Source organism: Rhodnius prolixus, unplaced genomic scaffold, assembly GCF_049639745.1.
Source record: "Rhodnius prolixus isolate KJV_2025 unplaced genomic scaffold, Rpr scaffold_13, whole genome shotgun sequence".
In the NCBI taxonomy this organism is placed as follows: domain Eukaryota; kingdom Metazoa; phylum Arthropoda; class Insecta; order Hemiptera; family Reduviidae; genus Rhodnius; species Rhodnius prolixus.
Window position 1 is genome coordinate 12,544,394 of NW_027411583.1, and position 22,195 is coordinate 12,566,588.

The 22,195-nt window shown below is 33.0% G+C and overlaps 2 protein-coding genes and 1 non-coding gene across 4 annotated transcripts; 1 reads left to right on the forward strand and 2 right to left on the reverse strand.

Moving 5' to 3' along the window:
* Positions 1-8,123: 8,123 nt before the first annotated feature.
* On the reverse strand, positions 8,124-11,311 carry LOC141448188 (uncharacterized). 2 transcript variants are annotated; one of them, XM_074116346.1, is made up of 4 exons: positions 11,173-11,311; positions 10,478-10,567; positions 8,479-8,694; positions 8,124-8,352 (listed from the first exon to the last, which is right to left on the reverse strand). In XM_074116346.1, exons 2-4 carry the CDS (start codon positions 10,488-10,490, stop codon positions 8,168-8,170), a joined length of 414 nt encoding a protein of 137 aa, XP_073972447.1. In that variant the 5' UTR covers positions 10,491-10,567; positions 11,173-11,311; the 3' UTR covers positions 8,124-8,167. The 2 variants fall into 2 exon arrangements, with proteins under 2 accessions (XP_073972447.1, XP_073972446.1); XM_074116345.1 differs by lacking the exon at positions 11,173-11,311 and adding an exon at positions 10,926-11,057.
* On the forward strand, positions 9,334-9,452 carry LOC141448281 (5S ribosomal RNA). Its single transcript, XR_012454932.1, has one exon. It is a non-coding gene; the product is annotated as a 5S ribosomal RNA (ribosomal RNA).
* A 9,366-nt stretch (positions 11,312-20,677) lies between the features above and the next one.
* On the reverse strand, positions 20,678-22,138 carry Nop10 (Nop10 ribonucleoprotein). The gene is made up of 3 exons (XM_074116368.1): positions 21,997-22,138; positions 21,823-21,865; positions 20,678-21,264 (listed from the first exon to the last, which is right to left on the reverse strand). Exons 1-3 carry the CDS (start codon positions 22,048-22,050, stop codon positions 21,167-21,169), a joined length of 195 nt encoding a protein of 64 aa, XP_073972469.1. The 5' UTR covers positions 22,051-22,138; the 3' UTR covers positions 20,678-21,166.
* Positions 22,139-22,195: the final 57 nt, after the last annotated feature.

Sequence of the window (22,195 nt, forward strand, 5' to 3'; positions counted from 1 at the left end):
TTATTTACAGTTTAAAATAGGATACAAATACAAATCATACAAAGGAGGTTTCAGGCTGCAGTGCCTATATACTCTCCGCAACCATAATATTTACATCGTTAAATCTGTCAAACTTACTACTAACTACAAACTTACTACAAACATTTAAAAAGACCTTACTACGATAGTAAATTGTCTACCAAATTAGCGAACTGTAATAAAAAAAATCATTAAAAGAAAGAAAAAAAATATTTTTCTTTAAAAATTAATTAGGTCGGGGCCTCTCTCCATTAAATTAGAACATTTAATTCAAATAATCAGGTTGTATATGTCGCCACAAATAATAAATAAGAAAAAGAAACCTTTTCCTTGTGTCAGCAGTTCAATTAAAAAAATAATAAATAAATTATTGTGATTAATGAGATTATTTATAAAACAGTGTTGGCGTGTTTAAAAAAAAGGTAAATGCCAAGGGTTTCTTGATCAGGTTGTAGCGCGCCCTTGAAATAAATTTTCTTGCTGTTTATTTGTTTATAGAGAACAATGTTACCGTTTTGTGTTGAATGTATGCGTTCACAAGTTTTGTATTTTTTGATTGATTGACACATATGTATTGATGGCGTGCAACTTACAAACAATAATCTCTGGTATCCAGCTATAAACGGGTTTGAAAACTTTCCGCCATACTGAACTTGGTAAGTCTTAAAAATTATTGAAGATTTCAAGGTTAACTTTTCTTATTTATCGTATGAATACTGAGTAGTGTTGCTTCAGGTGTAGCAACTGCTCCGAATATGGCCGCACTCAGGGCGAGTTTAGTGAGATGGAAACTTCTACGAAAATAAATGAGAAAAAAGTTCTTCTGTAACTTGCTACAAAAAAAAAAAATGTAAAATTCAGCTCTAAACGTTTTCTTATTTTTATAAAGTAGCTTAATGCTCTTACATCATTCTAGATACAATCGTCTAATCTGATAATTGGACAAAGATTCTTATCAGCTGATCACCAAGGCCCAGCCAGTAGACGCAACACCCTTCGGATTTATCAGGCTCAAGAGTCTGGAAAGAGATTGCAGGGTAAAGCTTTATGACACAAGCATTTCTTCTTTAAACTGTAAACCCCGTCTTAAAAACTAACAGAAAATATCCAAGAAGTCTTCTTCCAAACCTACACAACACACGCGATGCATAGGTCTATTCACTTTGCAGTGACTTTTTAAGCAGCCTATACAATGGTCCATCTGTTCTTCTTGGAGTAATACCGTTGTACACTTATGTGAGTGGCTAATAAAGAACTCCTTAATCACCTCTGAAATTGAGGTATTCCCATAAAAATGCTGTTTTTATGTTCTTAATCTTCCCTAATCGAACTTACCTGGAGAAAAATTGTAGACCAAATATTACAATGAGGTAAAAAAAAGGAGTAAACATTGAGAAAATTTCAATATTTATCGCCAGGCTACTGATTCGTCCCTTCTGGGATGACAACAAACGTGAGGTTTAAGCTTCCAGAGAGTTTTGAGCCGCTGGATTATAACACAAACTTACACCTTTAGAAAGCCATTCCACTGCTAGAAGCCCAACTGTATTTTCGGAAAAGTAAGATGCTTATATTCAATTTGATTTTTTCACGTTAGTTTTCCCTGTATAGTGCTAATGAGTCATCATTTGGTCACTTATTAGTTGTAGAGGGAGTTCATCTACGGTGGTAAATTAAGCAGAACTCACCTGATAGTTTGCACAAATTTATTGGAACGCAAACTATAAACTTTACTAGAGAAATACGCTCTCGCTAATAATATAGAATCACATCATCAAGGAAAAGTGTGTGCACTGAGAAATGTATTTCTTTAAAATTTAATATTAAATCCCTGGTTAAAGTTTACTTTTCCTCCTTTTATGTGAAATAAAATTGGAAGTTAAAACTGGGCTTGATTTCACTAACTTCACCCATATGTTCACTCACCGTAACCTTCCATTTCTGTTCACCTAGCTCACCTTAACCTAACCTATGTTTATATGCGTTCTGTTATAGACAAAACTTTCTTTCTGCAAATTTACTTTTTGCCTTATTTGTCACCTTTGTGCCCTTATTATTTTGCTTTCATTTCTTTCCATGATTATTCATTCTTCAGTGAATATGTTGTGTTCTGTTTTTTAAGATAAAATTTGCCGTATGGGACTTCTAAGAGGTGTTTACAGAGGCTATTGGGAAGCATTTGGATGCAGCCATTATAAAAGCACAGGGGCTGCTGAATGATTTGAGCGGTTGGGAGATTGCTGAACTATTACTGGGTTTCTTTGAGGATATATTTTTTCTTGTTTTCTTTTTTTGGCTTTCGCCATACAGCCAGAGCATCGTCTAGGTGCTTATCACTAGAATATCACTCACTCTCCATTCTTACTTATAAATACATTCGCTTCACACATTCATCCCTCTACTATACTCTTTAACAAAAACTTACAGTTTAAAAAGTTAAGTATAAGGGTTGATTAAACGCCAAAAGGTACACAAATCAGCAAGTACCCAACATTTCATTAATACTTCATTGATATTATTTAAGTAATTTTACTGCATTAATTTTCATTAATATTTTTTAGAATTCATTAGATGTCACAGACCCTTATGCTGGCCATTTTCATCTACAAAATATATGTTCAAGTAGCACTGTAGATTGATTGTAGTATCTATTTATCTATAATAATCAAACTATTAATCACAGGTTAAAAAAAAAATCATAAAAAATATGAGGCTAAAAATTCAAAAACTGTTTTTAAAAAATGCTTACACCAACATACATCAATGATTTTGCTTATTTTATTTATTTATTTTTATTTTTAAACAAAAATATATAAGTTCATTCTTCGATTAATGTAATTGTTACTTTATGTAGTAGTCAAACGTTTATAATAATAGGTAATAATTAATCTGGCTTTATCCGCAAATAATATAGTTTTCTTCAATTACATTCTCAATCTAGGTATTCTTCTAGGTATATATGTAATATAAAATAAATAAAATATGCATAAATAAAATTAGGGGGACTAAATTAAATTACAATTGAGAAATGAATAATTATTGTTGCACAATCTACTTGTTATTAACTGTGTGTTATTTGTGCTCACGAATATTTCGGTAAGACGAATTCAATACTAAAATATTGTTTTAAATCCTCCGAGATTCAAATTTAATCAGTAGCCGACTCTAACTTTGTCTTTTTCTACTTTAACATGCATGTACATATATGTGACAACTTCAGAATAAAGCATATTAAAGATAAATCAGAAGAATAATTTGGAATACAGTTAAAATAAAGTACCTATTTAATAACGAAGTTATAATATACATTTTATCATAATTATAACAAAAAAATATTATGAATGAACTGGCCAGCATAAGGGTCTGTGACATCTAATGAATTCTAAAAAATATTAATGAAAATTAATGCAGTAAAATTACTTAAATAATATCAATGAAGTATTAATGAAATGTTGGGTACTTGCTGATTTGTGTACCTTTTGGCGTTTAATCAACCCTTATACTTAACTTTTTAAACTGTAAGTTTTTGTTAAAGAGATTTTTGTACCTTTTGGATAGATTTTCCTTTTTGTCTATTTTACAAAGTTACTTATCTGCTTCACAGATTTTTTTAAAATTTAGAATAAGCAATTCTATCATTATAACCTGATAAGGTGTTAAGTCGGAACCATAACTACCATTGGAGAGATCTTTTTAAAGAATGATTATAGTTGCCATCCTCAATAACAACTTTTTTGAGAAAGCGTTTTGAATAAAATAGGAAGGTATTTGTACGTAAATAGCAAAATTAAATTGCGATTTAAGTACTTCCTTTTAAGAGGAGTAAGAAAAATAAACTGCGATTACAGTACGTCTCCCTAAAAGGCTGAGAAGCAAAGATTTTGAATCGAACGACAATTCATTGATGTAAATCGGTTCACTCAGTGATAATTTTATCGATTGCAATACTTCCTCTTAGTAGGTGTAAGAGCATGAAGGCACTTCACACCCACGTTTTTGGAGCTTTAACCACTTCTTCGTGCTAAATTTTATCAAAATCGGCATAAGCGATATAGAAATATTGGTAATAATAGTTTTAGAATGGGCCTTATTTGGGTGGGGCGAACTCCCCTCCTTATGAGGCACGGCGTCGAGACTTTTAAAGTTCAAATCTGTACAAAATTTCGATTCGATTGACACTTCATTCATGAAAATCGGTTCACTTGTCGATAATTTGAAACGATTGCTATACTTCCCCTTAACAAGTGTAAGAGCAGATCGTCGCTTTAATGTTACGTAGGGGAGCCCTAACCCTGTCATCCTACCAAATTTTATCAAAATCGGGCTAAGATTTACAGAGTAATTAAAACTGTCCGGTAGGACAGTTGTATAAGGATTGATCGTCAAAAAGTGCACGAAAAAGCGTAACGTTAAAAAACACCCAACTTTGACAATTTTTTTCTCTTTTTCTGTAAAAGATAAAATTCCCAAATTTTCTTTAAAATATAGGGCAAACCCTCCTTTATAACTGTAATTTTTTTTGCAACCCCCCAGACCTAATAGATTTTGAGAAAAAAGTTGCCGAAAATGAGCAAAAACGGCATTTTCAGAAATTGTTGTTGTTGTTCTTCTTCTTCTTCTTGTTGTTGTTGTTACCTTTTTTGTAAACTACGTAGCGCCTAAACGCGAGAACCGATTTTCATGAATGAGGTGACATTCGATTCGGAATTTTATGTAGATGTGCCTTTTGGGGGTCTCGACGCTGTACACCGAATTAGAGAGGAGTTAGCCCCCTTTATGTAAGGCCCCCTTCAAAATTATTATTACTAATTACTCTGTAAATCTTAGCCCGATTTTGATAAAATTTGGTAGGATGATAGAGTTAGGGCTCCCCTACGTAACGTTAAAGCGGCGATCTGCTCTTACACTAGTTAAGGGGAAGTATAGCAATCGTTTCAAATTATCGACAAGTGAACTGATTTTCATGAATGAAGTGTCATTCGAATCGAAATTTTGTACAGATTTGCACTTTAAAAGTCTCGTCGCTACGCCTCATATGGAGGGGAGTTTGCCCCACCCAAGTAAGGCCGTTTCTAAAACTATTATTACCAATATTTCTATAACGCTTTGTCCGATTTTGATAAAATTTAGCACGAAGAAGTGATTAAAGCTCCTCTACATGGCTGTGAAGTGCCATCATGCTCTTACACCTACTAAGAGGAAGTACTGAAATCGTTAAAATTATCAATGGGTGAACCTATTTACATTAATGAATTGTCGTTCGATTCAAAATCTTTGCCTCTTTGCTTTTTAGGGAGAAGTACTGTAATCGCCCGTTTATTTTTCTTACTCCTCTTAAAAGGAAGGTCTGAAATCGCAGTTTAAATTTGCTTTTTACGTACAAATACCTTCCTATTTTATATAAAAAGGCTTTCTCAAAAAAATTGTTATTGAGGATGGTTTGGGGACCGCAACTATAATCATTCTTTAAAAAGATCTCTCCAGTGGTAGTTACGGTTCCTACTTAACACCTTATCAGGTTATAATGTTAGAATTGCTTATTCCAAATTTAAAAAAAACAGTAAAGCAGATATGTAACTTAGCAAAATAGACAAAAATGAAAATCTATCCAAAAGGTACAAAAATCTCCTTAACAAAAACTTACAGTTTAAAAAGTTAAGTATAAGGGTTGATTAAACGCCAAAAGGTACACAAATCAGCAAGTATCCAACATTTCATTCAAGCTTAGTTGATATAATTTAAGTAATTTTGCTGCATTAACTTTTCCTTCACATTTTTTAGAATTTATTAGATGTCACAGAACCTTATGCTGGCCATTTTCATCTACAAAAAATTTGTTCAAGTAGCACTGTAGATTGACTGTAATATCTATTAATCTATAATAATCAAACTATTAATTACAGGTTAAAAAGAAAACGTTATAAAAAATAAAAAAAATTACGAGGCTACAAAATTTAAAAACTTTTTAAAAAAAATGCTTACACCAACATACATCAATGATTTCGATTATTTTATTTTTAATAAAAATCGTCTGTTTAAGTTCATTCTTCGATTAAAGTAATTGTTATTTTATGTAGTAGTCAAACGTTTATAATAATAGGTAATAATTATCTGGCTTTATAGAAAATAATATAGTTTTCTTCAATCACACTCTCAATGTAGCTGTTCTTCTCACAATGTTATATATATGTTATGTAATATAAAATAAATAAGTATTGCATACTTTTAGGACAGCTAATTATTCCAGTATTTTACTGTAAGTAAAATTAAATTACAATAGAGAAATGAATAATTGTTGAATAATCTACTTGTTATTAACTGTGTGTTATTTGTTCTCACGAATATTTCGGTTAGACGAATTCAAGTCTGAAATATTGTTTTAAATCCTCCGTGATTCAAATTTAAACAGTAGCCGACTCTAACTTTGTCTTTTTCTACTTTAACATGCATGTATAAGATGTGACAACTTCAGAATAAAGGGCATATTAAAGATAAATCAGAAGAATAATAATTATTTGGAATAGAGTTAAAATAAAGTACCTATTTAAAAACGAAGATATAATATACATTTTATCATAATTATAACCAAATAATATTATGAACGAACAGGCCAGCATAAGGGTCTGTGACATCTAATAAATTCTAAAAAATGTGAAGGAAAAGTTAATGCAGCAAAATTACTTAAATTATACTTAGCTTGAATGAAATGTTGGATACTTGCTGATTTGTGTACCTTTTGGCGTTTAATCAACCCTTATACTTAACTTTTTAAACTGTAAGTTTTTGTTAAGGAGATTAGTAATAATAATTTTGGAGGGGGCTTTACATAAAGGGGGCTAACTCCTCTCCCATTCAATGTACAGCATCGAGACCCCCAAAAGGCACATCTACATAAAATTCCGAATCGAATGACACCTCATTCATGAAAATCGGTTCGCGCGTTTAGGCGCTACGCAGTTTACAAAAAAGGTAACAAGAACAAGAACAAGAACAAGAACAAGAACAAGAACAACAACAACAACAATTTCTGAAAATGCCGTTTTTGCTCATTTTCGGCAACTTTTTTCTCGAAAACTATTAGATCTGGGTTGTTGCAAAAAAATTACAGTGATAAAGGAGGGTTTGCCCTATATTTTAAAGAAAATTTGGGAATTTTATCTTTTATAGAAAAAGAGAAAAAAATTGTCAAAGTTGGGTGTTTTTCAACGTTACGCTTTTTCGTGCAGTTTTTGACGATCAACCCTTATACAACTGTCCTACCGGACAGTTTTAATACAACTATTTACATGAACTACAGCTAATGGATGGATCAGTACTCTATATTCCTGCCATCCTTATAGCTTAACCGAAATTAAAATCACCGTAATCCTTCTCTAATCATTTTCTTGCATTCATTCTAATCGGCTATAACTTTTAAATACATTCATATTTCATTGCTAGCTCTGCTATAGATTTTTAAGCACATAGATGTTGGTGGGAGAATATAATGTCTTCGAAGCGAAATGGTGCATCTAAATACCTGTATATGTCGTCAAACATTCGTTTCTTTTCTACCACATAACGTGGGACATATCATTATTATATTGTCCTGAAATCCTCCTCCTCATTGCAATCTACGGCAAAGAGTAGAGGAGGAACCTTCTGTTGATCCTGTGTAGATACGATCCGCACACACCGTGTGGTTCGCTCTCTCATCTGCTTATTGTCGTAACAACCCATTTATTAGTGACAGTTCCCTAAAAACCATGGTTGTCTAGGTAACTGATCTACACATAGTTTTATAGAATCTTCCTTTATTACCATTACTGTAATCTGTCTGGCCATTTTTGTAGGGCTGCTTTTGCAATTATACACTTGATATCGGTGTGTGCTTTGAGGATATGCTAGGAGTTCATACACAGGTGTTCACCGCTTTGTTGACAGCCTTGCTAGCGTAGTAAGAAATATTAAATGTAGACTCTAAAAAGTACGACTCCTATTAAAGTGGCGTGAGTACCAAAATTCGCACGATCACCTTCCAGTAGCAAGCTGTTTGACGTATAGGGATAAATTGAGAAAGTATAAATTATTTTATTTATAAAAAATATATTATATTTTTTTTAATTTACATGAAATAAATAGTTAATTAGATAAATACGCGCAGTTTTTATTAGGTCTGTTCGTTTTCTTGAAGGGTAGGTTCTTCGGTGGCCTGATCCAACAAAATGGCGTCTTCAGGTAGTTCCTCTACTGGAATGCTCACCGAAATTAGTTCCAATCCTTTGTCGTCTTCATTGCAGTCTTCCTCAAAATCAGTGCATGGTACTACTGGTAGCGCTTCTACTTCGCCCTCATCTAAAAACATTTTTCTCAAGTTCAGGGAACCACAAAACAAGAATTTCTGGTGAAATGACAATTATCGAAATATTTACATAATTGCACTCAGTCCATCTTACTAGGTGCAATAAAAAAAAAACTAACCTGCGGACTCTTTAAGCGGTAATAGTTCTACCGCCAAGATGTCATCATCTTTCAACGGTACAATATCTGCAGCAGCGACGACAACATTGTCTTCGGATTCAAGCGCCACGCTATCAGTATCCTCTACCTTCACTTCCGATGGTAGGACAATTTCCGTTTCTGGCTCTTCTACAACCTCCGTCAATAGTGTCGGGATTTTTTCCTCGTTGGCAACTTCTGCAACATGAACAAAGAGTTGTTGTGTAAAATTTTCTATTTCTTCTATTATAGTACATTAATTTGTCAATAGTGGTTACAGAACTGGATGGCCCAACGATTTAGGACATTCTTTTTGGAAAAAAAAAAACGAGCTAGTTTTCCGGAAAATAATGAGATCATTCACGATATTGAAAGCTCTGCTCTTTTTCTGCTCGCGTAAAAGGTAATTTTTCGAAAAAGACGACATCTGAGGAGTAGTGCCGAAAGAAGGAGACATTTTTAACGCCTAGTATCCTAGATAATGATTTTTAGTGAAGTTTGAACTATTTGGGCAGGTATTATCATGTTATAGGTTGGAGTAACATCCATGTCGTGCATAGGCGCGTTTCTGATTGTCAAAGCAGAGAGCTGGATATAGTCAGCATTTGAGACTAATGCTCTGCAGTTCCAATGAGTAATGTCTTACATCTCCTACCAGACGAGCTTCTAAAGATTAGACAACTGTTTACCTATCCCTTTGGGTTTCATTTAGCTTAGTGGCACCAACGGTTGAATAATACTGCCGAAAAGTTTAATATTATAGTTTATCTATTCAGAAGCACCTTTCTTTTTGTAAATTTAAATTGTACATATCCATTATTCAATCGAAGTCTAATTGTCAACGGCCATACCACGTTGAACACACCGGTTCTCGTCCGATCACCGAAGTTAAGCAACATCGGGCGTGGTAAGTACCTGGATGGGTGACCGCCTGGGAACACCGCGTGCTGTTGGCACTCTTTTTTCTAAATATTGATTTATGTAATACGTTTTTTGTTTTTTTCTGAAATTTGTTCTCCATGAAATGTATTTATTTTTATAATAATATAGTATTTTTACTTAAGAATAATGTACAGGAAATGGCATGTGCTGTCGGCCGGAATTACTGAAATTCAAAACTAACAGAAAAATATTTTCCTGGGGCTTTTAAAAAGAAAACCCACACCATTCGGAGAAATTAAATATATCGCGTAGAGAGAGACGGTAACGCAATCCAATTCTTTCTAATGTCTGACTTCTTAAAGGGAATCGCGACGTAACTGTGATGGGTAGCCCATCCTGACATTATGGACAACCCATGTCGATACCCAGATCTTATCAATCAGGAAGAGATAGTTGATGCGTAAATCGACTTGGTTTTGCAATTTTCTATTTAGAAAATTGTCCTGGTCACATTACTTTTGACGATTTGATTTGTTGAAGATTTCATTCTGGCTGTTTGATTCCAGAAAGGACGGAGAATCTGCAGCATGCGGCCTTTTTTTTTTTTTTGCAAACAGTAGAACGAACCACTGCTGCTGGAGTGCCTCTTGGTGAATGGACAACTTTATCTAGACTGAGGATTTTGGTCTATCTTTGTGGTATCTCAACTTAAAGAGAGATTTGTATCTGCCCGGATAATCGGTCACGGCTGAAGGTACAAAATTATTGTGTCTTCATTTCAAAACTGTTGCTTTCTAGAAGACAGGAGGAATCATCTTTTAGCAAAGATGTTATTGTGGTCTGGGTACCAAGTAATTTGAGCAAGAGCAACCTCCTCATTACAAAAGACTAATTAGTCGAGTGTGGCTGCAGAATTTCTGTAGATGACTTCTACAGTTCTAAAATGTTTTGAATAAAAGTAATAGGCCTACATGCATTTTATTGGGTGCTGAAAATAAAAACTCATCCATCTTACAGAGTATCGTCAACAACTGAAAAATGTTCTTTAACATGATTTAACATGAAAAAGTATGCGTCAAAGAAAAGCCATGTGCTTTACCTTCCGATGTCATGGAATCTTCCTGTCCTAGAAATGTGCAATTATGTTCTTCACAGAGATCTTCCCCACTGGAAACTGGGACTGGAGTGCCTGCAACAAATTGGTTGAATTTTGTTTGAAGAAAACAATCTTTTTTAACGGTTAATTACAGTAAGATTATTGATTTAGATAAAGCGACGGCCATCATTATACGTATATATTATCTGAGTACAGCTAGACGCAGTCTCAGGCACAGCTGATCGCAATAGCTGTACTTCTGAGATCTTAAGACCAAGAAATAATTCCAGAAGTATCATCTTGAATGGCTCGAAATGCAAAACAAAAAAACCTTCCCTGCTGCCACAACAAACCCTCTGCATCAAAAGCGGCAAACTGTCTGGCCAATCTCTGGAATCCTTTTCTAATCTGAATTGGTACAAATTAATAAAAATAAAATTTAATAAATTACCTCTCACAGTAACTAATAACAGAATAGAAATCCAACAACAATTTACGCTGAACATTTTTATGTGCAAACTGCCAACTATGGAACGAACGACCAGTTTTTGTACATATTACACATATATATCGTACAAAGGCGGAAGTAAAACAACAAAAAAAAGAAAAAAGAGATGCGTGAACATTTCATGTCAACAACAGAAACAAAATTTTAATGTCAAAACTGTATAGTATACACAAAACACGTGTAAAATTACCTTTTCCATCGTCCAAAGTGGTGTGTTTTAAGAGGAAACGCCAGTTTTAAAGACAAACATTGTGTTACCTGATCACGGAAATGGCAGAAGAAAACAAAAACAAAAATCTATTCATCTCTTACAATTTTTTCGAACAGATTGCTTGATATAATATTGAGAAGTACAACCTAAAAGTGAAGTTTGGCTAGATATAAATGCATTTAAATCAGTTAACCTCAAAAATTTTTGAAATAGTAAACAATTGCAAGGTTATGTGTAACCTTCCCCTAGCATTGTTTAGACATAACTGGCGATTAGAATTCAGAATCGTGTTTTGAAAGAATGAAACACTGTTAACAAAAATATTTTTCTTTAAAATTCCATTAATTAATTACTTATTGTTGTGAAATAGTGATATTCTCTTTTAAAAAAATTTAAAATGCAAATCTATGTAAAAATTTCGAAATAAATTCATAAAAATAAGTTCACACGGTGATAATATGAAACGATTGCAATACTTCCTCTTAGTATCGTAGGTGTAAGAGCAGAACGTCGCTTTAATGTTACGTAGGGGAGCCCTAACTCCCTTTCAGCCTGCCAAATTTTATCAAAATCGGGCTAAGATTTAAACAGTGTTATTAGTAGGGAACGGATTCGTATGTATTTACATATTTTTTTCTAGGCAATTTACAGACGTTTTTCAAGTAGAAGTATTCATACTGACACTTTTTAAGCCGTTTGAGTCTACTTTTATTTCACATATTTGGATGTTATCGCATATTTATACATATTTGATTAAAATAAATAAATATTTCTACATATTTAATCAAAATATGTACATATTTTTTCATATTTTTCATTTTGGGCATATTTTCATAATTGGAAGGTGGTTGACAGGAACTGTGAACCACAGACTGTAGTGCTGTGAATCACAGTACCCACAATGGTTATTGTAATTTACACAGAATGCTGCTAAACAGTGACGGGCACTTGTTAGTTCTTTGAAATTGTCAGACGTTGTCTGTTCTTTCAGCTCGTTCGTTGAAGTGTCCAATTCATTTCGTTCGGTCACTTAGTGTATTCTTTTTTGGGTGAAATGCCACGAACATCGGCCTCAAACAAACAACTGGTTGCTAAATATCTTCGCGAGTTTCCAGCAGAACTTTTTCGAAGTGATGGAGACATTTTGTACTGTACAGCTTGTGACAAGCGCGTTTCTTGCTCTCAACGTTCCCAAGTCACCCAACATATTGCCACCGGATCGCACATAGAGAATAAAAACAGAAAGAAAGAGAGGACGTCCTATCAAGCCTTCCTTACATCTCCATCATCAAGTAAGTCTACTCTGAGTACAGATCTGTGACGGGCTTTGGTTAGAGCAGATATCCCTTTCCACAAACTTAAAAAATCCTCATTTCAAAGGATTCTTAGAGACCTACTCGTATATTGGGAAAAAAATGCCTGACGAGAGCGCTCTGAGGAAAAACTACCTGGAAGATATCTATAAAGATACACTAACCAAAATTCGAGAACATATCAAAGATGGACCGATTTGGGTGTCAATTGATGAAACCACTGACGTTGAGGGCAGGTATATTGCCAATGCAGTTATTGGAAAACTTGATAGTGATGCTGATGTGGATTCAAAGCCATTCCTTTTGAACTGTGAGGTTCTCGAAAAATGCAATCATTCCACCATTTCACGATTTTCATAAAAAAAAATGTCCATTTTACTTAAATATTCCAGAAAATATTTTAAGAAAATCACATATTTTCCACATAATTGACGAAAATAAATGCATATTTTAATTAAATATTTGGCATTTTTAAATACATAAAAATCCGTTCCCTAGTTATTAGTAACAATAATTTTGGAGGGGCCTCACATATATGGGGCTAACTCCTTTCGATGTACATCGACGAGATCCCCCCCCCCCCCAAAAAAAGGCACATCTACATAAAATTCCAAATAGCAACTCCGTCTGTTCATTGTGTAACCCTGTATAGATCAGAAAGTATGGAACATATCTTGGATCCGGTGCCCTATTTATGACCCTATCAGGAAACATTATTTACCTCAAGTAATGCACAATAAAAATGAAATTAATTTATACCAAAAAAATATGTTAATAATTGAGTCTCTTGACCATCTAAATAAATTGTATTATTTCGCTATTGAAGCCCTCAAAATAAGATCGTTTAACCTTAATGAATAGTAACTGTACATTATGCTTTGTTTCTATTCGCTTAGAGTCGATTTATTTTCATAAAGAAATAATAATTAAGAGCAGGGAGTAAATTGAAAGAATGAAATCAGAATTAATTTAATTTAAATTGAATAAAAATTAATAAAAGAAAAGTTTTTAGTTTACTTAAATTATTCCTTATTCTTTCTTAAAGTTAGAAAACATTATTTGGTTATTTCTTATTGTTATTATTATTATTTTTCTTTGATACTGGAATCAGAAATGTTATTTTGGTTATTATGTCAGCTGACAATTTATTTTAGTTTATGTATTTTATTTACTTTTTAGTGTTGACATTATTATTAATTTCCAGATTATCTAAATGTCATTAGCACATTAGTGTTAATACACGAAATACAGAATTTTTCTATTCTATTCTACATAAAATTCCCAATCGAATGACACCTCATTCATGAAAATCGGTTCACGCGTTTAGGCGCTACGCAGTTTACAAAAAAAGGTAACAACAATAAGAACATTACCTATTTTCAGCAACGTATTTTCTCGAAATCTATTAGATCTGAGTAAATAAAAAATTACAGTTACAAAAAGGAGAAGTCAGTTCTTGACGATCAACCCTTATACAAACTGTCCTACCGGAAACAGTTTTAATTAATCCTGAATTCTCTAAACTTCATTTCCTGCACATAGATCGATAATTATTGCAATTATTTGAAGAAAAAAAAAATTAGACTTCTTGGTTCTGAGGTGGCGGTAGGAGCTTCCATCTAGTGTCATTTCAAGTAATTATAGGGTTTATTATGTTTAGTAAGCATTAAACAATTCGTAGTACAACTTAAAACACCGTGAAGATAGCAGCACTAGTAAGTCGTACGATTGTAAGTGAGAATTTTACAGGTTATGCTGACACACCATGCTGAGAGTCAGAGAGTCTACGTATTTTCCATACTAACCGGAACTTCTTACCCATATTTCCGGAAAACTTGTTCGAGTTTGATAAAAATATTCTACTCAGTTTAATAAGCACTACCGTTTGTACGTGACTTCCTTTCTTTTGCAGATATTTTTACTTTTAAGTGCACATTCATGATGCGAGAAAAAAAAAATCTGGACTTCGTAACTCAATTTCCAAAATTTCACATGTTTTAAGAATTTAAAAAAGATGAAATGAAAACAAAGATAATTCAGTTGGTAAGCCGTGCTACATAACAGTTCAACAGTTTCTTGAATTGAAGTTAAGGCAGCCAAAGAGTTAATTTAGTATTTGTTGCTAGTCTGGACATAAATGGCCTGTTAGGGCTGTGAGGCTTGGTTGGTTGGAGGAGGTTATTGATAGAAGTTTGTATCGCATTGCCATTAAAACTTGAGCTTGGTTCCTTAAAGTTGTAAGTACTGCTGGGACTTCTTCTCCCCACCCCCACCCCAAAACTAGCTCTGCAACTTCCAAGGCTCCACTATCCATTACAGTTAATAAAGGCTTAAAACACCTATTCGCTCTCATCTAATAATAGTTTGTTGTTATTGTTCTATGGGTAACCTTTTATGAGGTTTTTTGGCAATTTATTTTTCAGTAGCATCGATTATTGTTTAATCGATCGTAAATTTATTTTGTAATTAATCAAATCGAAATAGAAAAAATTACTCACATGAATTGCTCTTACTAAAATTCTCACGCTCTAACCTATAAAATATTACTTACAAAATACATATTCCTTGTTTATCCCTAATTAGTCCTTTTTAATGGGAAAGAGGAGATGGAAAAACACAAGCTAATTTCAGGCTACAGAACTCCAAGAGTATATAAAATAAATATCAGTGAAGAATAAGATTGGGTGGCCCCCTTATGTTATTAAATTTAAAATCAATAATATAATTTATACAATCAAAGCCAAAGATCATTGTTTAATGTGTAATAAGAACGAGTCGGAAACATTAATTGTTTATCAGCTGAGTCTATGAATCTTGTCTGTGCGGATCGGCTAAGGCCTTCGTTGAGTTGTAAGCAACTCTTAATTCAATCCTCTGTTTCAATTTGAATACATCTCCATTTCTGTTAGTTTTTTTAAAATTATTCTTTATTGAAATGTTAACTATAAAAATTATCATCATATCTATCTTGAGGTTTCCTAACTCTTTCATCTTTTATTTTCCTACTGGACTCCTCGTTATCATCTCTTTTTTCCCAACAGGTAAAGTTATTTTCGATCTAAGGACAACAACAAACTGTTGCTGACTCTCGCTCGAAGATGTAGGATGTAGCTTATCTTGCTCTCAACTATCCATTCCGAGCCCTTAAAGGTAATTTTACTACTTTTTTCTATAGGTTGAAATAATATTTTCTCCTAATTAGATTTCTTTAGAATTTATTTCCCCTTAAAATATCCCATGGTTGGACGTTAATCTCATGCTCTGGCAAAAGTATAATTAATTTGGGTAGAAAGAAATATCAAATTCTTCTATTTGAAGCGGAAGCACCTTGGCACCATTTGCTCCGCTTCCTGCGTAATTTATTGTTTTCTAAATAAATCGATTAGTCATAAGTTTTTTTTAAACGTTTCTGTTCTAAAATTGAATCCATAATCTTTTGTCAGCTGACTGTTTAATCATGTTAGTAAATATTTTTGTAAATTTTTTTTCAATAATGTGCGTTTTCTATCCATTTTCTAGTTGCACGCCTTATTCCATTTACTATCGTCTTTTTCTTACATCGAAATACATTTTACGAAAATTTTACTGTTATAAAAATCTTTCTATTGATTGAAAAACCACTACTGAATCTCTTCTGATTTTTCTGCATTACACTTTCTATTGCAGCTATTAGTAGCAAGGACACAGGTTAAAGAGAATTTGTACCGGATGTGATTTTTGACTAAGACTCACGTAGGAACTCTTTACGTGAGTCTTTGTAGCAACTCAACAACCGACTATAACAGTGATGGCTAACCCATGACACGCGTGTCAAAGGTGACACGTGAACTCATTTTGGGTGACACGCATTGACACAGGGACAACAAAATTATTGTATAATTTTAAATAATTTAACAAGTACTTTGAAGAAATTACGGTGATAATTGAGAATAAGGATCTGGCAAACTTTCCTCAGATCAATTACCTTAAAGTGGGTCATTTAATAAATCTTTTTTTTTTTTTTTACTGTAATTGCAAATATCAAAACATTATGAATATTTCTATATTGACATGGCAACAGAGGTTGTTTGGTAGGGTTTTCCAAAATTTTGACACTCCGAGCTCAAAAGGTTCGCCAACACTGTACTGTATACGAGGGTCGTTTGAAAAGTCCGTGCAAAGTCAGAGAGATAGCACCACTGGCGCGTATCGAGGTTATGTTTAGTTAGTAGCATCTCTTGGAAGAACACACACCAAGTTTCAGCCAGATCGGTCTATTTCTTTGTGTTTGGCATTCGTTTGAATCGAGGAAGTCGAGTGATTTTCAAAAAATGGACGAAAAAGAATTTCGTGTGTTGATTAAACACTACTTTATGAAAGGCAAAACGCCTCAGGAGACTAAAGAGAAGCTTGATAAACATTATGGTGACTCTGCACCTTCGATTAGAACAGTTTATAAGTGGTTTCAAAATTTTCGGAGTGGCCATATGGGCACAAGTGACACTGAACGTTCTGGACGCCCTGTTGAGGTTACTACTCCAGAAATCATTGATAAAATCCATGATATGGTGATGGATGACAGAAGAGTGAAGGTGCGTGAGATTGCTAGTACTGTGGGCATCTCGAATGAACGGGTACATTAAAACTGTCCGGTAGGACAGTTGTATAAGGGTTGATCGTCAAAAACTGCACGAAAAAGCGTAACGTTGAAAAACACCCAACTTTGACAATTTTTTTCTCTTTTTCTACAAAAGATAAAATTACCAAATTTTCTTTAAAATATGGGGCAAACCCTCCTTTATAGCTGTAATTTTTTTGCAACAACCCACATCTAATAGGTATCGAGAAAAAAGTTGCCAAAAATGAGCAAAAACGGCATTTTCAGAAAATGTTCTTGTTCTTCTTGTTGTTGTTCTTCTTGTTGTTACCTTTTTTGTAAACAACGTAGCGCCTAAACGCGTGAACCGATTTTCATGAATGAGGTGTCATTCGATTCGGAATGTTATGTAGATGTGCCTTTTGGGGGTCTCGACGCTGTACACCGAATGGGAGAGGAGTTAGCCCCCTTTATGTAAGGCCCCCTCCAAAATTATTATTACTAATTACTCTGTAAATCTTGGCCCGATTTTGATAAAATTTGGTAGGATGATAGGGTTAGGGCTCCCCTACGTAACATTAAAGCGACGATCTGCTCTTACACTTGTTAAGGGGAAGTATAGCAATCGTTTCAAATTATCGAAACGTGAACCGATTTTCATGAATGAAGTGTCATTCGAATCGAAATTTTGTACAGATTTGTACTTTAAAAGTCTCGACGCTATGCCTCATAAGGAGGGGAGTTCGCCCCACCCAAATAAGGCCCTTTCTAAAACTATTATTACCAATATTTCTACAAAGCTTAGTCCGATTTTGATAAAATTTAGCACGAAGAAGTGAATAAAACTCCTCTACGTGGCTGTGAAGGGCCATCATGCTCTTACACCTACTAAGAGGAAGTACTGCAATCGTTAAAATTATCAATGAGTGAACCGATTTACATCAATGAATTGTCGTTCGATTCAAAATCATTGCCTTTTAGGGAGAAGTACTGTAATCGCATTTTTTTTTCTTGCTCCTCTTAAAAGGAAGTACTGAAATCGCAGTTTAATTTTGCTATTTACGTACAAATACCTTCCTATTTTATTCAAAACGCTTTCTCAAAAAAATGGTTATTGAGGATGGTTTGGGGACCGCAACTATAACCATTCTTTAAAAAGATCTCTCCAGTGGTAGTTACGGTTCCGATTTAACACCTTATCAGGTTATAATGATAGAATAGCTTATTCCAAATTTTAAAAAAATCTGTAAAGCAGACGTAACTTTGCTAATAGACAAAAAGGAAAACTATCCAAAAGGTACAAAAATCTCCTTAACAAAAACTTACAGTTTAAAAAGTTAAGTATAAGGGTTGATTAAACGCCAAAAGGTACACAAATCAGCAAGTACCCAACATTTCATTAATACTTCATTGATATTATTTAAGTAATTTTACCGCATTAATTTTCATTAATATTTTTTAAGAATTTATTAGATGTCACATACCCTTATGCTGGCCAGTTCATTCATAATAGTTATAATTGTGATAAAATGTATATTATATCTTCGTATAAATAGGTACTTTATTTTAACTCTATTCCAAATTATTCTTCTGATTTCTCTTTAATGTGCCCTTTATTCTGAAGTTGTCACATATACATGCATGTTAAATTAGAAAAAGACAAATTCAGAGTCGGCTACTGTTTAAATTTGAATCACGGAGGATTTAAAACAATATTTCAGTCTTGAATTCGTCTTACCGAAATATTCGTGAGCACAAATAACACACAGTTAATAACAAGTAGATTATTCAACATTATTTATTCATTTCTCAATTGTAATTTAACTTAGTTCCCCTAATTTTACTTATAGTACTGTCCTAAAAATATGCATATCTTATTTATTTTATATTACATATACACAACATTGTGGGAAGAACACCTAGATGGAGAATGTAATTGAAGAAAACTATATTATTTACGATAAAGCCAGATTGACTACTACATAAAATAACAATTACTTTAATCGAAGAATGAACTTAAACCGACGATTTTTATTTAAAAATAAAAATAAATAAACAAAATCATTGATGTATGTTGGTGTAAGCATTTTTTAAAAAAGTTTATGAATTTTTTAGCCTCATATTTTTTATTTTTTATAACGTTTTCTTTTTCACCTGTAATCAATAGTTTGATTATTATAGATAAATAGATATTACAGTCAATCTAAGTTAAATGGTGTGCTACTTGAACAAATATTTTGTAGATGAAAATGGCCAGCATAAGGATCTGTGACATCTAATAAATTCTTAAAAAATATTAATGAAAATTAATGCGGTAAAATTACTTAAATAATATCAATGAAGTATTAATGAAATGTTGGGTACTTGCTGACTTTTATACCTTTTGGCGTTTAATCAACCCTTATACTTAACTTTTTAAACTGTAAGTTTTTGTTAAGGAGTAATATTTTGCATCAACATTTGGACATTACAAAGCTATCCGCAAGATGGGTGCCGCGATTGCTCACGCTTGACCAAAAACGCGAATCGTGTGAAGTGTTGCAAGGACGGTTTGCAGCTGTTCCAGAAGAATCCGCAGGACTTTAAGCGTCGTTTCGTCACTGTGGATGAAACATGGTTACATCACTACACTCCTGAGACCAAAGAACAATCTAAACAATGGGTTACCAAGGGGGGAATCTGCGCCAAAAAAAGGCGAAGACCGTTCCTTCGGCCGGAAAGATTATGGCGACTGTCTTTTGGGATTCTTTTGGAATAATCCTCATCGACTATCTGGAAAAGGGTAAAACTATTACAGGTGCATATTATTCATCGTTATTGGACCGTTTAAAAACCGAGCTGCAAGAAAAACGCCCACGATTGGCCCACAAAAAAGTCCTTTTCCATCACGGACAACGCACCAGCTCACACCTCAGCAGTTGTGGTCGCAAAATTAATGGAAATAGGGTTCCAACTCGTTTCACATCCCCCCCTATTCTCCAGACTTGGCTCCCTCGGACTACTATTTGTTCCCCAATATGAAGAAATGGCTGGCGGGAAAAAGATTTTATTCAAACGAGGAGGTGATTGCAGAAACGAATGGCCATTTTTCAGACTTGGACAAATCCTATTATTCGGAAGGGATCAACAAACTAGAGCAGCGTTGGACGAAGTGTATAAGCCTAAAAGGAGACTATGTTGAAAAATAAAAAAGGTTTACCCCAAAAAATTAAGTAGTTTTTATTTTTGCACGGACTTTTCAAACGACCCTCGTAGTATTCATTACTTCTAATCTCCATTTCACTGTCTGTTATAGTTTGCTACAACAACATATTATGCGCCAGTTGAGTATAAGCAGGTTCTTCGCCTCTCATACAAAGATGTCACAGACGAATGTTCTTTAATAAACAATATTCACACAACCCCATTTTTATCCCATTATTTCCGCTTGGAACATTTAACACTCTTAAATAGTCAAAGAAATTATATGACTTTTAGCAATAAGTATTGTAATACGTTAAACTTACGGGAGTTGTCAGTTTTACCAACTAACGAATTATTAAATCAGACAGACTAACAAACTAGATATTTGATGGTAATTAAATAAATAAAAAAATTATTTAATATTTCATATTATTTTATTTAAAAAAGAAAAAAAAACCTTTAAAATTGACAAATTAATTAAATTTAAAAGGCTGTTTGCCTGCACATAGATGAAAAAATCAGAATGTTTCAACTCAACGTTTACAGAAAAAAAAAATATTAATAATAATTAATAAATAAATTAAAATACAACTATTGACCTAGGTAACAATTAAAGAAATGATTAAATAAAAACAATCTCGTCTTATACAGGCATAAATAGCAACAACTATTTTGAAATTTTTAATAAAAAGTGCTACCAACTTTATTAAAAAGAAGAAATGGCACAATTACAGGAATTTTAACCAAATTATAATTTAGATAATTGTTTTAACAAAATAAATTATAGTTTTTCCTATATCATTTTGAATCAATGATAATAAATATAAAAACTTTAAAATAATTTTTCTTTTTTAATTTTTTATTAGTTGAAAGCAAGACAGAATTCACTAATTTTCTTTTACTAATATACAGGAGCTGGTTTTTGGGTCAATAACATTTTGAATCTTTTCTTAATGGTGATTCGTTCTCTTGAATATGGATCAACTGGTGAGTATCTTGCTGTAGAAAAAGATATTTAAAAAAATAAGTATACATATTCATTACAAAAAGGTTAATTCTTAGATAAAAATGTAGTCATTCCTTCAACAGTATAAATTGTAAAGTTTAACTAGCTTTTTGAAAGAATGTTATGATACTGGTTCACTGAGAAAAGCAAAAATGACTTTTTTGAAAACAGCGCTACTTCTGTGGTACAGGGTTTTCTGTGTGGAAACCAACAACTTTTTTCGGGCTCGGCGCCCAAAATGTTCATTTTATTTACGATAAAAACTCAGAATTGAAAATCTATACGATGACAATACTTCTTCGCGAGGGATGTTTGATTGTAAAAAATAAATATTTATTGAATTCAAGCATGCATATAACTTTAATTATAAAATTTCTCGAAGAAAATAGGTTATTTTCTTTATACTAAATGATATACCTTTGGTACTTCATGTTATGCACTTATCCAAGTTAGAAGATATTTTGTCGAATTAAATTAAAAAAACGAGGCTCACACAAAATTAGTTCAATTTATAAAAAAAACTAAAATATACATTTTTATTGAAAACTTACCTGGATGAGCAGACATTGTCGGCCTTCCAGATGGATCTATTTTCTGAAATAAAATTAAAATCTCATTATATTGACAAATCAATTTGTACACTAGTTTTATTAGTCATAAACTCAAATAGGTTTTGAAAGTGAAACATTTCGTTGTATGTACAATTAATTAATTCAATAACTTACCTGAAATGTATAAACTCGTTCACCTTTTTCATTTAAATAATATTTTAGAAGCATGATTAAATAAAAGATTGATTTTTCCTTTCAAAAAATAGTGTTTTATAAACAAATGTAAACAACCTCGTGTTTGGCTGTGAAGGTAACAAGCAAACTAGAAAGGTTATATGTATAATCGATACTGTAAATAGTGTGGAATCACTTT